This window comes from Parasteatoda tepidariorum, chromosome 4 (assembly GCF_982258835.1).
Source record: "Parasteatoda tepidariorum strain Cologne lab strain chromosome 4, Ptep-v5.0, whole genome shotgun sequence".
Classification (NCBI taxonomy): Eukaryota; Metazoa; Arthropoda; class Arachnida; order Araneae; family Theridiidae; genus Parasteatoda; species Parasteatoda tepidariorum.
Window position 1 is genome coordinate 58,895,862 of NC_141758.1, and position 13,918 is coordinate 58,909,779.

The following is a 13,918-nucleotide window of genomic DNA, read 5'->3' on the forward strand; positions in this document are numbered from 1 at the left end:
AAAAATCCGGATGAAGGATAGGTGGAGGAACCATGTGAGTGGGAACAGGCATTGTAGCACCAACAGTACGTGGAGCCTCAGCAAACAGTTCATGCATTTAAACTATCAACAAAAACTCGATGAGGACGATCAGCAAGTAACACCATTAGCTTTGTATGTAAAAATAGCAGTTTATCCAATTTGACCAATAAATAGCCAGTGACCAAAGGCCCCCGGTGAGCATCCTAGTTTTCCCCCATAAATGGGTGTTACTGCTTTATACTAAGTAGTGTAAAAGAACATTACTGATGTTTCAGAACAGTATTGTTTGTGTTTGTTTGCTTATCCATAGAGAAAGATGGATTTTTGTGTTAAGTAGTTGGCTTCATTTTTAGTGTTAAGATGCCCAAAAAGTTTTGATAGTGTAGAAAGCCTGCCAATATCTTGCGCAAAATTTTCAGAATTTCTTATGAATACTTTCTACGAAATTTTTTCCACTAATTAAAAATTGGTTTTGCAGTTAAAGATTTAAAAAGTGGGTTTTGAGGTTTTATTTAAATATTCTTCAAGAATCTGAGGTTATTTTACATAAACTGAGCTAAATTTCTGTAAATCATTTTTAGAGGGTTATATTTCATAAAACATATTTCAGAGAATTAAATTAAATTAAGATAGTTTAAGATATTAGCGCCTTTTTTAATAAATAAAGAAACAGAATTCATATAATTGTTCGTTGGTTTATATACAGGAAATTAAAACTCTTTTATGTATATTTTTGAATATATCTATACTCTTATAAATCTCTATAACTCTTATAAATCTATTTGAAAAAGAGCCTTAAAGAGGAATTAAAAGTTATATTTTGTATAACTTTATATTTTATTTTGTATAATTGTATGTATTTATTTTGAATAACTATTAAAAGTTATATTTTGTATTAAGGATTTTTATGACAAAGAATATGCACAGTTACTAATTTATCTAATTTGAAAATTTAATCTAAAACTGTAGCATGATTTTTTCCCGTCAAAACTGAATGTAAAAAAAAGCATGTTGCTCTGTATAATTCATAGCACATATGATTATAAATAACACATGTGATATGACATATGATAAGATTGTGATAACGCATATGATATGATTCATAATATACAAATAATAAAATAGCACATAAATAATAATAAAAAAAAACGTGTAACTGTAATATTTTGAATAAATTCACATTTCTGGACTGAAGAACACGTTAGTGTCCACTGTAATCATAGTTTGTTTTTACCTAATGAAAAATAGAGTTAGAAAAAGAATCTTTTGAATAGAAAAAAGGTTTCTGTTTAAAATTTTTTTAAAGTTTCGATATGCATTGAAGCTGATTTTTTTCAAAATGACTAAAGATAGATGGATAAATAGTACTTTGGCAATATCGCGGTTATTTCTTAAAAATATTTAAAATTGAAATAAAGTTTTTCCGTGCGAGCATCAGCTGGGTAGAAAAGTTTTTGTTAATATATTATTTAAAACTAATTAAGGTGTTAGGATTGGAGGAAGAGTAGGAGAATTAAAATATTTATATAGGTCATTCTCACGAAAACTGTCATTTTTCAGTTCATAAAATCTCAAAAAAGTAAAGTGAATAAAAAGCTCTGAAACTTTTTATATTAATAGAAATATGTAATGGCATTATAAAAAAAGTATATATCCTATAAATTATACTTAATATTTAAATAAATTAATTCATTTCACTGTTTAAAAAGTGAGGGAATGATATTTTATTTTAATACATGTTTTTCTCTAAGTTACAGCTACCTCAAGTTCGAAAATGATAACATACTAAGTATATTTAACATTTATTATAATTTAGTTTTATATTTTTAATAGTTTTTACAGGTCTGGGAAATAAAACTGGCTGGTACGATTGAACAAAATTTTTTTTTAATAATATGCTCATCTTGAATCATTCCCTCACTTTAGCATCATTCCCTCACTTTATACACTAGTGAGGGAATGACAAATTTAATAAAATTTAAAAATAACAGTTAGGCCTAATTAATTTCTGAAATCAATCACATACAATTATATTCATACAAGAAAGCAAGATATAATTATCCACTTTCTCGATGAAGTTGTATTTTATTTTACTCTAAAAAACGACATGAGGGAATGACAAATGTAAAATATTTTACCTGGTTTGATTCATTCAAATTTATTCCACAGCAAAGCTTCTTTAAGTTGAAGATGGAAACATACTGCAATTTTGTTCTATGATGCTAGTTGTTAACTGCTAAAGTTTTTATTAAAATATTTTTATTCTAAGAAGATTGCAGGTGATAAGAACATTGTTGTGAGGGAATGACGCGAAACACTAGGGACAAAGTTTATAATAGTGCTGTGTTAATATTTTTATCAGAAATTAAATTTAAAATTGATTTTCTGAATTCTATATTTCAATATTCTGAAATAAGAAACATGAATTTGTAAATTTTTTAATTTTTATTTCAGAAACAATTTTTTCTTTTTTTAAATCAACAGTGGGGACAAGTGAGGGAATGACATATTGGTATATTTTAATTACCTAAAATAAATAAAAATTGATAATTTTATTTTTTATTCTTTTGTTAGCCTGCATTCTGAAGGACACTTTCCCTGAAATCTTTTTTTTCGTAAGTTGTAAAACAAACATAAAATATACTGGGGACATGAAAATGACTGTTTTTGTGAGAATGACCCATATACAGTTCTAATGTGCATTCTGCTTGGTTATCCTTAAAGTTTATATCCTGTGGACGGTGAACAAGCAGGTCACCAAAGGCAGCTAGAATTAAAACAAAAGTTTTCTGATGTGCTTGTTACTAACTTTCCAAAAGCAAAGTAGGCATTACTTATTTCTTGTGGTACTATTTAATTCGATGTCCTTTTGAATGAAACAAAGCTTTGATTGATACCTATGACTTAATTTCATTATTTCTTCAAGTAGTATCCATATATAATTACTAAAACTGCTTTGCTTGTTTCCAACTTTGAATGAATAAAGCTGAATCATTTATTGCTTGCGATAGAATATAATTCAGAGCATTACAAAATAAAATAACTGCTTGCGATAGTATTCAATTCAGAGCATTAAGAAATGAAACAATTGCTTGCGATAGTATTCAGTGCAGATCATTACAAAATAAAATAATTGTTTGCGATAGGATTCAATTCAGTGCACTGATAAATAAAATAATTGTTATTGATAATATTCATCTTAGAGCATTGCCAAATAAAATAATTTCCTGCGATAGTATTCAATTCAGAGCATTACCAAATAAAATAATTGCTAGCGATATTATTCAATTCAGAGTTTTACCAAATAAAATAATTGTTTGCGATATTATTCAATTCAGAGCAGTACCAAACAAAATAATTGTTTGCGATAGGATTCAATTCAGAGCACTGACTGACAAAATAATTGTTTGCGATAGGATTCAATTCAGAGCACTGACAAATAAAATAATTGTTTGTGATAGGATTCAACTCAAAGCATTGCCAAAAAAATAATTGCCTGCGATAGTATTCAATTCAGAGCAATACCAAATAAAATAATTGCTTGCGATAGTATTCAATTCAGAGTTTTACCAAATAAAATATAATTGTCTGCCATATTATTCAATTCAGAGCAGTACCAAGTAAAATAATTGCTTGCGATAGTATTCAATTTAGAGCATTACCAAACAAAATAATTGTTTGCATTTGTATTCAGTTCATTGCATCATCAAATAAAATAATAAATCATCGCTTAATTTCCTAAATTCTGAATATAATATTCCAATAAATGTTTTTTCCTTGTTGCTAACTTTCAACAATCAAAGCAAAAACAACATTTATCGCTTTCGGCAGTATTTAATTCTAAGCATTTCCGAACGAAATAAAACTTAACTGAAACATTTACAGCATATTTTAAGTTCCATCTCATCCTATTTCCTTTGTTTTTCGAGTTGAATGGGCAAACCCCGTGACGATGAAACAACGAATCGTGATTGCATACCTGTGAGGGGGAGGACCTAAATATTTTTTAAAGGATCACGATCGTATCACCCTTCGTTGGACTACGCAAAGAATCCCTCTTTGTACAACACAGCAGTAGCAGGTGCATCGGCGAGACGGCAAATTAGCCCCAGAAGGAGAAAAAAAAATCGAGGAATTAAAGGGCATAAAAATTCCTTTGTTTTTTTTAGCACAGGTTCTCGTTATCATTGATGATATCATATTGAACATGATGCATCTCAGATTAATGATGTGATGCTATTTCGTACGCTCGTAACTTTTAATTAACTCGCAAGAAAGGGTATTTGATAATTAAATTTGAACTTTGAACAATTTTAAAGAGTTTTGTTTCAATTTTAATATTTTTTACAGTGGTTTTTCGAATCGGTTACAAAAGCAGTGAAAATATGTACAAATTTTTTCTAATGGAAAAGCTACGTAGTATGAAACAATGTATAATCGGGTACTTGCACTTCAAGAAGATGAAGACTTCTCATACCCACACATGTGATCTATGACGTCAGTTAATCTTTATCAGCAAAATGGCTTATTAAAGTTGAGCTAAGTTTCTCTACATAAGTTAGAATGTTAATTAAATATAAGTTAATTAATTACAGAGCCGTATAGCACATCGAATTAGTTGAAATATAATTCTATCTCTTTTATTTAACTTAGATTTATTATTTGTTTATGTATTTTACGGTAACCGTGATATATTTTTGTTTTGTGTGCCTTGCAGCTTCGATGCATAATTAGTTTGTTTATATTCCGCACGGCTTCGTGCCTTTCTTTGTGTTAAGTCTCTGTGTAAATATATAGTGAAAGAATTGAAATCTTTGTGAAAGAATATAGAATGTTATGTGTCACTAATGAGAATTGATATTTGACGGACTTGGCTTACTCGAAATAGAATGCAAAAAACAGTTGCTAACGTAAACAGATGCCACGCTTCGACAGCCAATCAGTATCGAGATACCCACACTACGTTACTTGCTTCCTATTGAAATGTTTAGTTTTGAAGTTAGATTACAATTCCATTCATTTTAGGTTTTTTTTTTTTTGGTATTACTTACGGTATTTTTCAAAACATTCTTCAACAAACTTGATAAAAAAATTACAGTTGAGGTGTTTGGTTTCTAAATCAGCGCAATTTCTTTGAAAAACGGAACTTTCTTTTCTTTTCTTTTTAAATGTCCTTTGAGACATTTTTTAACATCTTTCAATGGTTTCGATAAAAAAGAAAAAGGCTCCGAAAAAATATTTTTGAAATTTAAATAAAAGATATTATAATAAGGTATTTAATTTCAAAATAGCGTAATTCACTGAAGAAAAAAATTACTCTGTTTTTGAAAATTCACAAAACCCTTTAATGATTTTCATATAACAAATTAATCATATTCTTTTTTCTTAAAAAAAAAAAAAAATGTTTTATATAAATGAGGTTATTTAGTTTCAAAGCATCTATTTTCACATTTTATTTATTTATTTATTTGAAGAAAAATATGACAATTCTAATATTGTTCATTGATTAATCAAAAAATAAGTTATAGCTTGGGTCTTTCTAAACAATACCTATGAAAACAAGGTAAACTAACTAGACCTCCATTTGATTCTTAAAAAGAAAAGCCTTAATTTTGCGTTTAGTAGCGTGTTCTTACAATTTCTAACAGTCTTTAATGATTCTGATAAATGAAAATAGCTTCTACTTCTATTTTTTAAATAAGACTTCAATATGTAAGATATTCGGTTTCAAAACAACTAGACCACTATTTTATTTTCTAAAAGAAAAGTCTTTATTCAATTTTTGGCAGCCTATATCAAAATTTCTGCAGCGGTTTTAATAAATGAAAATAAGTCTTACTCCTATTTTTTTTAAAATCTAAGCTTTATGATTAAGAGTTATTTTTTCTTTAATAAATTGACACATTTTTTTTAAGAAACTTTACACTGTATTTGACAGTTCATTATAATTTTTTTTAATATCTTATATTTTTTAATTAAAAAAGCTAAAAATTCGAGTCATTAAACTTCAGCCTGGACGCAACAGTGGAATTACACACCCTATAAAGGCATTGAAAATAGACACGTTGGTGTTCATCACTGTAGTTGTCTTTTCAAATGACGACACTAGTGTTCACTGCTGCGTTTAAAATAAAATTGCTTTTTTTTTTAAATTTTAAATTTAAAAAATATGTTAAACTACTTTATGGCTAAAAATAAAACCATCAAAATGTGGTTCCGCTTTTCTGGCTCTTTTGGGAACATTAAAAAGCTCAATAATTTTTACCGAAGCACCTTAATAATAATTTTGGCAAAATTAACAAAAAAGTATAGCATTAAAATTTGCAATCAAAAATAGGAAAGATTGAAAAATATGGTAAATTTATCATGATACATTAGTTCCTGACATAAAAATAATTTATTAGGTTAAATTTATATCTAAATTTTGTGTTTTTTACTTAATGTGTGATAATAAGAACTATATTATTTAAAATCAGAATTTTCTTTAATCTGTTACCATAAAAGGGCAAAAATTACTTTAGTGTAGGATTTATATACTGTGTATTTTTGTTTTATAAACCAGAACTATGTTTTTTTCTTTACCAGAAATATCATTAACATACATTACGGTAATTTTACTAGAATTTGTTTTCTCCGTGTATGAAATGGGGAAAAACTCGTAAATTTCATTTTTTAAAAGTGGTATAAAAAGGTTCTAAAATCGAGGAAAAATTTATTTATACATGAATTTTTCCAAAAATTTTATTATATCTTGTATATGATCTTACTTAATCTTTTCATACCCTCGGACATATAAGACCTCTAGCTTAATTCATCAGATCATTCTATTCTTGGGAACAGATCTTGTGTTTCGCCATTCCGATGAGCACAACTGCTACAATTCATTAAAAATAATTCTTATGCACAGTGCACAAAAAAAAATGGACCACCCTGAATTTTGATCTAATGATCGGATCTTCACGTTCTAGGATTCAAACTTAATGGTTCGAGGGTATTCGAGGGCTAATTAATAAGTGTAGACGATATTTTAAGTTATTAAATCATAAGATCAGACACAAAAACGTACTTCCTCTGAATAAATATATCTTTCTTTCGTCGGATTAAAATTTCTAACTCCCAAAATATAGGGGGTAGCAGCAATCTAGGAAATACGGTCCTAGTACATAGTTTGAGTAGTTGAGAGTGCTCCAAAGTTTGAACCCTTTAATGTTAATTTTACTTTTTAAGTACTAGAGGGCTCCGCCCCCTGCTCGCTGACGCTCGCCAACCCCCGGAGAATTGCTTCGCAATTCTTACTTGGTTTGCTTCGCAAAACCAAGAATGCTTTGATTTCATATATTTCAATATTAAACTGAATATTAACTGTTATCATCGAAAAGAATTAATTTTCTTAAATGCAGAATAAGCAGTGTGTCAATATCAATGTCACTTTTTTTCGTTGACTACAGTTCCTTCTATGTCCTATTTGTTCTCTAAATGAGCCAAAATTGTCAGAAATTAACATCAATGTGCAGATATAATCTTAATATGAAACTTGTTTAAAAAAAATGATAATCACAATAATACAGACTTTGTCCCAAAGAAATGAATATATTTTTAACACATTTAATTCAATATATATATATATATATATGCAAACACTATAATATTTTTTAATAAGCAATATTGTTAAGAACAGGGTAATTTTTAAAAAAATATTTTAATAATATTCAGCAAAATAACTATAAATGAAAACATTAATTTTGCGGAATTAAAATAAACAATGCACCAATAGCATTTTCTTTACGCTAAATACATTTATAAATTTGACATTATATATATATGTTTCTCTATATACAATATTGTTAATGACAGGATCATCTTTAATAAATATTTTAATGTTCTCCTTCGTTGTGCATCTTGACAATGCCACATATAATTGACCATGAGAAAAAATAGGCCGTTCAATATATAGCCCAACTTTATCGAAGGTTTGGCCCTGGGCCTTATTAATTGTTAAGGCATAAGCTAATCTAACAGGAAATTGTCGTCGATAAAGCACAAGGAAGAATTACTTGATAATGTATTTAATTCTATTCTTGGAAGATTGACAATACTACCATTTTTATTACCAGTAGCAATTTGGCAAGTCAATACTCTTTTCCCTATTTTAAGAACAGTCAATCGAGTTCCATTGCAAAGGCCATCAACAATAGATATGTTCCTGATCAGCATTACAATGCATCCAACTTTTAATTTGAGCTGATGAGGTGGCAGTCCCGGGAGATTTATGGAGTTTAAATATTCAATAGAATACCTTAAAGTAGCTTCTTCTTCTCTCCCGTCTGATTTATCTACTCCATATAGTGTGGCCTTATCAATACTATAACTTATAACCTCTTCACCTGGCACACGTGATAAAATATTTTCATTAACTTTGTTAACTTCATCATTTTGCGGTGATAATATGATGTGATTAATGAAGTTAGTATTAAGACAATCGATTTTTTCAAAAAACCAAGAAATGATATCTTTACAATAAAGATCAGGAGTGCTTGCATCAAGATGTAAAAGTTCTCCATTGCCAATTGTCAACAACCAATTGGCAAATTCTTGATTACCAGCTTTAACTCTCATATTAATTGTCAAATGGAGGATTTCAAAAAATGGCCAAAGAAAAGAGTATTTTATAGTTTCATTAATAACCTGCATATGTGTAGCTTTTTTAACGACAGGTAACACTTGTCGAAAATCTCCACCTAAAATGATTATCTTACCACCAAATGGTATCTCATTAGCTAGAAGATCACGAAAAGTTCTATCGATCATTTCTATTGCTTTTCTGGGAATCATACTTGCTTCGTCCCATATAATAACGTCAACATTTTTTAAGCGAATCTTATCACATTTTTTTAAAATACAAATCCCATCGTCACTTAGATCAATAGGCAGATTAAAAAATCAGTGTGAAGTAGTTCCAGATGGAAGTAACATTGACGCAATGCCAGTCCAAGCTACACAAGCAACTTTCATGCTCTTTGACACAAAATAATGATATAATCCTTTATATAGGAAGGTTTTGCCAGTTCCTCCTGGACCATCGATAAAAAACAAAGTTTGCTGATTTGATGATTCATCGGAGACAGACTTTATTATTCTTTGAAAAATGAACAGTTGATCTTCGTTAAACTTAGCATTTATCAGAGTAAACTTTTCAACTGATTCGTTTATATCCATAGCATAAACCAGTTCTTCATATAATGGGGGCTCGGGTAATCCAAAGTCCTTACAACTTCTATTTTCAGAATTCAACAACTGTTCAATGTGTATTAAAGCATCGTTGGCATCGGCATCTTTATCAATCATTTGATCATGAAAAATATTGTATAATTTTACTGCATCTGATGGCTCATCACATATTAAATAGTACACGAAAAAGTGCCTTAATTGCTTAGGCATCATATTAGCTGCTGCCTCTTCCATAACTGCTGTAGATTCTTCACAGCATTCAGTTAAACCCATAGCAATTGCTGATTCTCTGAATGTTTTATACATCGTACCTTCAAATGTTCGCAGATCTTCATAGCTGAGAGCTCCAGGAACTCTACATAAAATGAGTTTCAAGAAAAACCTCTCAGAGTCTCTAGGAGAAACATTCATTAAACGTCCAACGACATGGACATTATTTTTTCTTGGCATCCATTTTTTCAATTTGTAATTCCAAGAGTACTTTTCTGGTATATTACCGTACAAAGTAATACGTGCAGTTGGATCTTCTTTATTCAAATTAAACCACGCTAATAACATGGTAAGGGATGCTTTTTTATTTGAAACTGCAGCAGACTCACAACCTTCCTCAAATCTGATGTGTTGCTGGCCAGGAAGATGCACTTGAAGCCTAACAACAGTGTGACTTCTATTATGCAGTGGAATTTCATTTAATCGCCATGCAGCTTCCATTGGCCCAATATAGCGGCTATCTATATAGCTTGCAATTTCATTGTCCTCTTGAACAATAGCAATTCTGGCTCTATCATGGCCTTTATGAATATATTTATGTATATATTTAATAGCCATCACTGAGGAGCAATATTCAACATTTATATGGCAATTAAATTTGAGTAAAAGATACGGATTATGAGGTACAACCATGCGATTATCTACATACACAGTGGTGCCTTTTATTTTAGCAGGATATTGGTATAATTTATTGATGTTATTTCTTCTCCGATATCTTGGAAAACCATCACCTGTCATATCTGTTTCATTGATAAATTCTTTAGGAAATCCTTTTGAGCATTCTTTTTTTTCTTCATTCCAGCAAATAAGGCCTGCAATATGAGGTCCATGCATCATGTGTTTTAGTTGATGAGAGCGAAGATAGTTATCATCAGAAAGCTCAGCAGTTATAAATCTGTCAACATCTTCAGGCTTTAACAACTTACAGTCTGTTCGGAGTGAAGCAAGAATATGAACATGTGGGAGCCCTCTTTTTTGAAATTCTATCGTATAAACGTATGCCACAATAGGGCCTAAAACATGTTTTTTTGTTAAGTCATGAATTAATTCATCCACTTTAGCTTGGAAAATCTTTGTGACGATTATTGAAATGTCATTTACAGTAGTACCTTTAATGAAATGATCTTTTAAAGTTTCAGTAATTTCTGGCCACTGCGGATTACATGTCATCGTAATAAAAAAATCAGGCCCTCCAACCTTCCGACAAATAGCAATTGCATCTTGATACAGTTGTTGCATACTTCGAGGTGACCCAATATACGTAGCTGGTAGTATAACAGCTGTGCCCAACCTTACTCTGTCAGTTTCATTTAAAGAATTCCTTTCAACATGGTCAATTAACCCTTGATAGCATTCAGTGCGCAGGGTTCCTTGATTGTTTCTAATGAAATCTAATCGCTGACTTTCAACCAACAAATAGCAATTTATCACATACTGCTGAGATAATTTTCCAGCATGCAATAACGGGTTAAAAGGACCATTAGGTCGTAAGGCTAACCTATGCCCATAATATTGAATTGGACTTATTTGTTTTCCTTTTTGCGAAGGCATTTGATAAGTCCATCCTAAATCGCCTTTAGGAAAAAGTAAAGGAAAGACCATAGGATCAGCATGTTGAGATCTTTGGTTTATTATACTCGTTTCTCTTATTTCTTGTTCAGGATATACAGTTAAATCGCATACAGGAACAACACCATCTTTGGAAACAATAATGGCAGCTAATTCAGAAAAAGTAGGTTTATTGTATCTTCTTTTATCATCGAATATAAATCTTTGAAATTGTAAAACAAATTCACTATCATGAATAGTTAAATCTCTGAGCATCCGATATTTCTGTGCATATGGATTGACTTCCCTTAATAATTTTTCAATATGCCTTGTCAACTGAAGATTGTCTAAATTCATGCGTAGTTTAATAGCCTCCTCAACACTGTCATAAATATATATTTGTCCATTCCTTGGAGCATTGGTTGCTGAATTTAGGGATGTTGTCGCATGGTGATATACTTGTCCTTGAATTTTTATCAACGGTGGACCTCTGCTTTCATCTTGAAGAAATTTAGCACTAAAAGTGGCAAACGCAAATGATGAATTGTATACACGGATATTTTGCCTAAATAATTTTGCTTCTTGCTCATCAGAAAGAAGTAAGTTTTTCAAAAATAAAGGATATTCATGCAGCGGAGGTATATGTATGTTATCATTATGGCAGCAAGAATTAACAGAGCGCCCTTTTGCAGAAGCAAATCTCAAAGCTCCACAATAACTGCATTTTGAAAACATTTTGCCAAGACTATGTTTTGCCACTTTGATAGGTAACAATTTCGATAAATCACCAGCAAACTCATGTTGTTTTGATTTTAAAATAGGTGGATTAGGATTTTGGTCCATATCATTGTCAACATTGCGAAAGCGAATTGGTACAGTGTGCATTCCAACCACATTTTCTGTATTTACAGGTCTGGTTTGATGTGGGCAAATGAAAGTCGATGTTGTTGCGACTGTGTAGCAATTACACACATTCTCTTTTAGCTCAACCTTTGTTAGTTTAACTTTTTTTTTGTTAGTTGAATCATCATTAGGTTGTATAAGCAAAAGAGCATTATTTTCTTCTATACTATGAAGTTTACGTTTTTCCCGCTTTCGATTAGCTTTCGCATTGAGTTGCGACTTTTTAGTAATGTTAGGTCTTTTCTTTTTAGGCATTACTTGTAAATAAACAAATCGAATTAAGATTTAAAACCAGATTAAACTTACGAATTAACGTTTTAGAAAACAAATAATCAGATTAATCAATATATCAATACGAAATAAGTTGAGATGTTGTAAAACTGAAGAATGAAATTCTAACTATTTTGTGATTGGTTGCATCTCTGAAAAAGAAAATTCAGACTAAATAAAAATTTAAAATTATGTAAAAGATTTGAATGCCCTAAATGTCTTCCCTGAAAGATTCTGAATGAATTGATTCCTTAATCTTAGATTTTCATCACGTAGTTAAAAAGTTTTTCAGGGGACAAAATTAACTGCAAAAACTTTTTTTTAGAATAGAAAAATTTTTAAAGCGAATTTAAATTTTTAAAGACAAATTTTTTAAATAATTTTCTTTTTTAAAAGCCCATTATTGTTAAAATAGCATATTAAAAAAGTAATAATAAAAGTATTCGATAAATATTAAAGGTCCAACTACTTCCTTCCAGCCTATTTATATTAGAAAATACGCTGATTCTCTAGAGGCAAATTCAGTAGATCGAAAGAAATGGACATTTCTTTTACATAAGTGCTCGGATGCTGCTACAAGAAGTTACTGTAATTAATATAAAGGCATTCTACTTATATATTTGATCAACTTTTTCATTACATATGAGCTCCTTTTTATTAAAATAGCATGTTGAAAAAAGAATAAAGTAACGAAAAGCATTCAATAGATATTAAAAGCCGTTCATTCAAGCCCATTTGCAAAGGAAAATAAGCGGATTCTCTAGAGGCAAATTCAGTAGATCAAAAGTAATGGTCATTTCTTTCCCATAAGTGCTCGGGTGCTGCTACAAGAAGTTACTGTAATTTATATAAAGGCCCTCTACTTATATATTTGATCAACTTTTTCATTACATATGAGCTCATTTTTATTAAAATAGCATGTTAAGAAAAGAACGAAGTAATGAAAAGCATTCAATAGATATTAAAAGCCGTTCATTCAAGCCCATTTACAAAGGAAAATACGCGGATTCTCTAGAGGCAAATTCAGTAGATCAAAAGTAATGGTCATTTCTTTCCCATAAGTGCTCGGGTGCTGCTACAAGAAGTTACTGTAATTTATATAAAGGACCTCTACTTATATATTTGATCAACTTTTTCATTACATATGAGCTCATTTTTATTAAAATAGCATGTTAAGAAAAGAACGAAGTAATGAAAAGCATTCAATAGATATTAAAAGCCGTTCATTCAAGCCCATTTACAAAGGAAAATACGCGGATTCTCTAGAGGCAAATTCAGTAGATCAAAAGTAATGGTCATTTCTTTCCCATAAGTGCTCGGGTGCTGCTGCAAGAAGTTACTGTAATTTATATAAAGGCCCTCTACTTATATATTTGATCAACTTTTTCATTACATATGAGCTCATTTTCATTAAAATAGCATGTTAAGAAAAGAACGAAGTAATGAAAAGCATTCAATAGATATTAAAAGCCGTTCATTCAAGCCCATTTACAAAGGAAAATACGCGGATTCTCTAGAGGCAAATTCAGTAGATCAAAAGTAATGGTCATTTCTTTCCCATAAGTGCTCGGGTGCTGCTACAAGAAGTTACTGTAATTTATATAAAGGCCCTCTACTTATATATTTGATCAACTTTTTCATTACATATGAGCTCATTTTCATTAAAATAGCATGTTAA

The 13,918-nt window shown here is 30.2% G+C and overlaps 1 protein-coding gene across 1 annotated transcript; it reads right to left on the reverse strand.

Annotated features, from left to right (window-relative positions):
• Positions 1-8,961: 8,961 nt before the first annotated feature.
• Positions 8,962-12,225, reverse strand: LOC147810989 (uncharacterized). Its single transcript, XM_087162181.1, has one exon. It carries the CDS (start codon positions 12,223-12,225, stop codon positions 8,962-8,964), a length of 3,264 nt encoding a protein of 1,087 aa, XP_087018307.1.
• Positions 12,226-13,918: the final 1,693 nt, after the last annotated feature.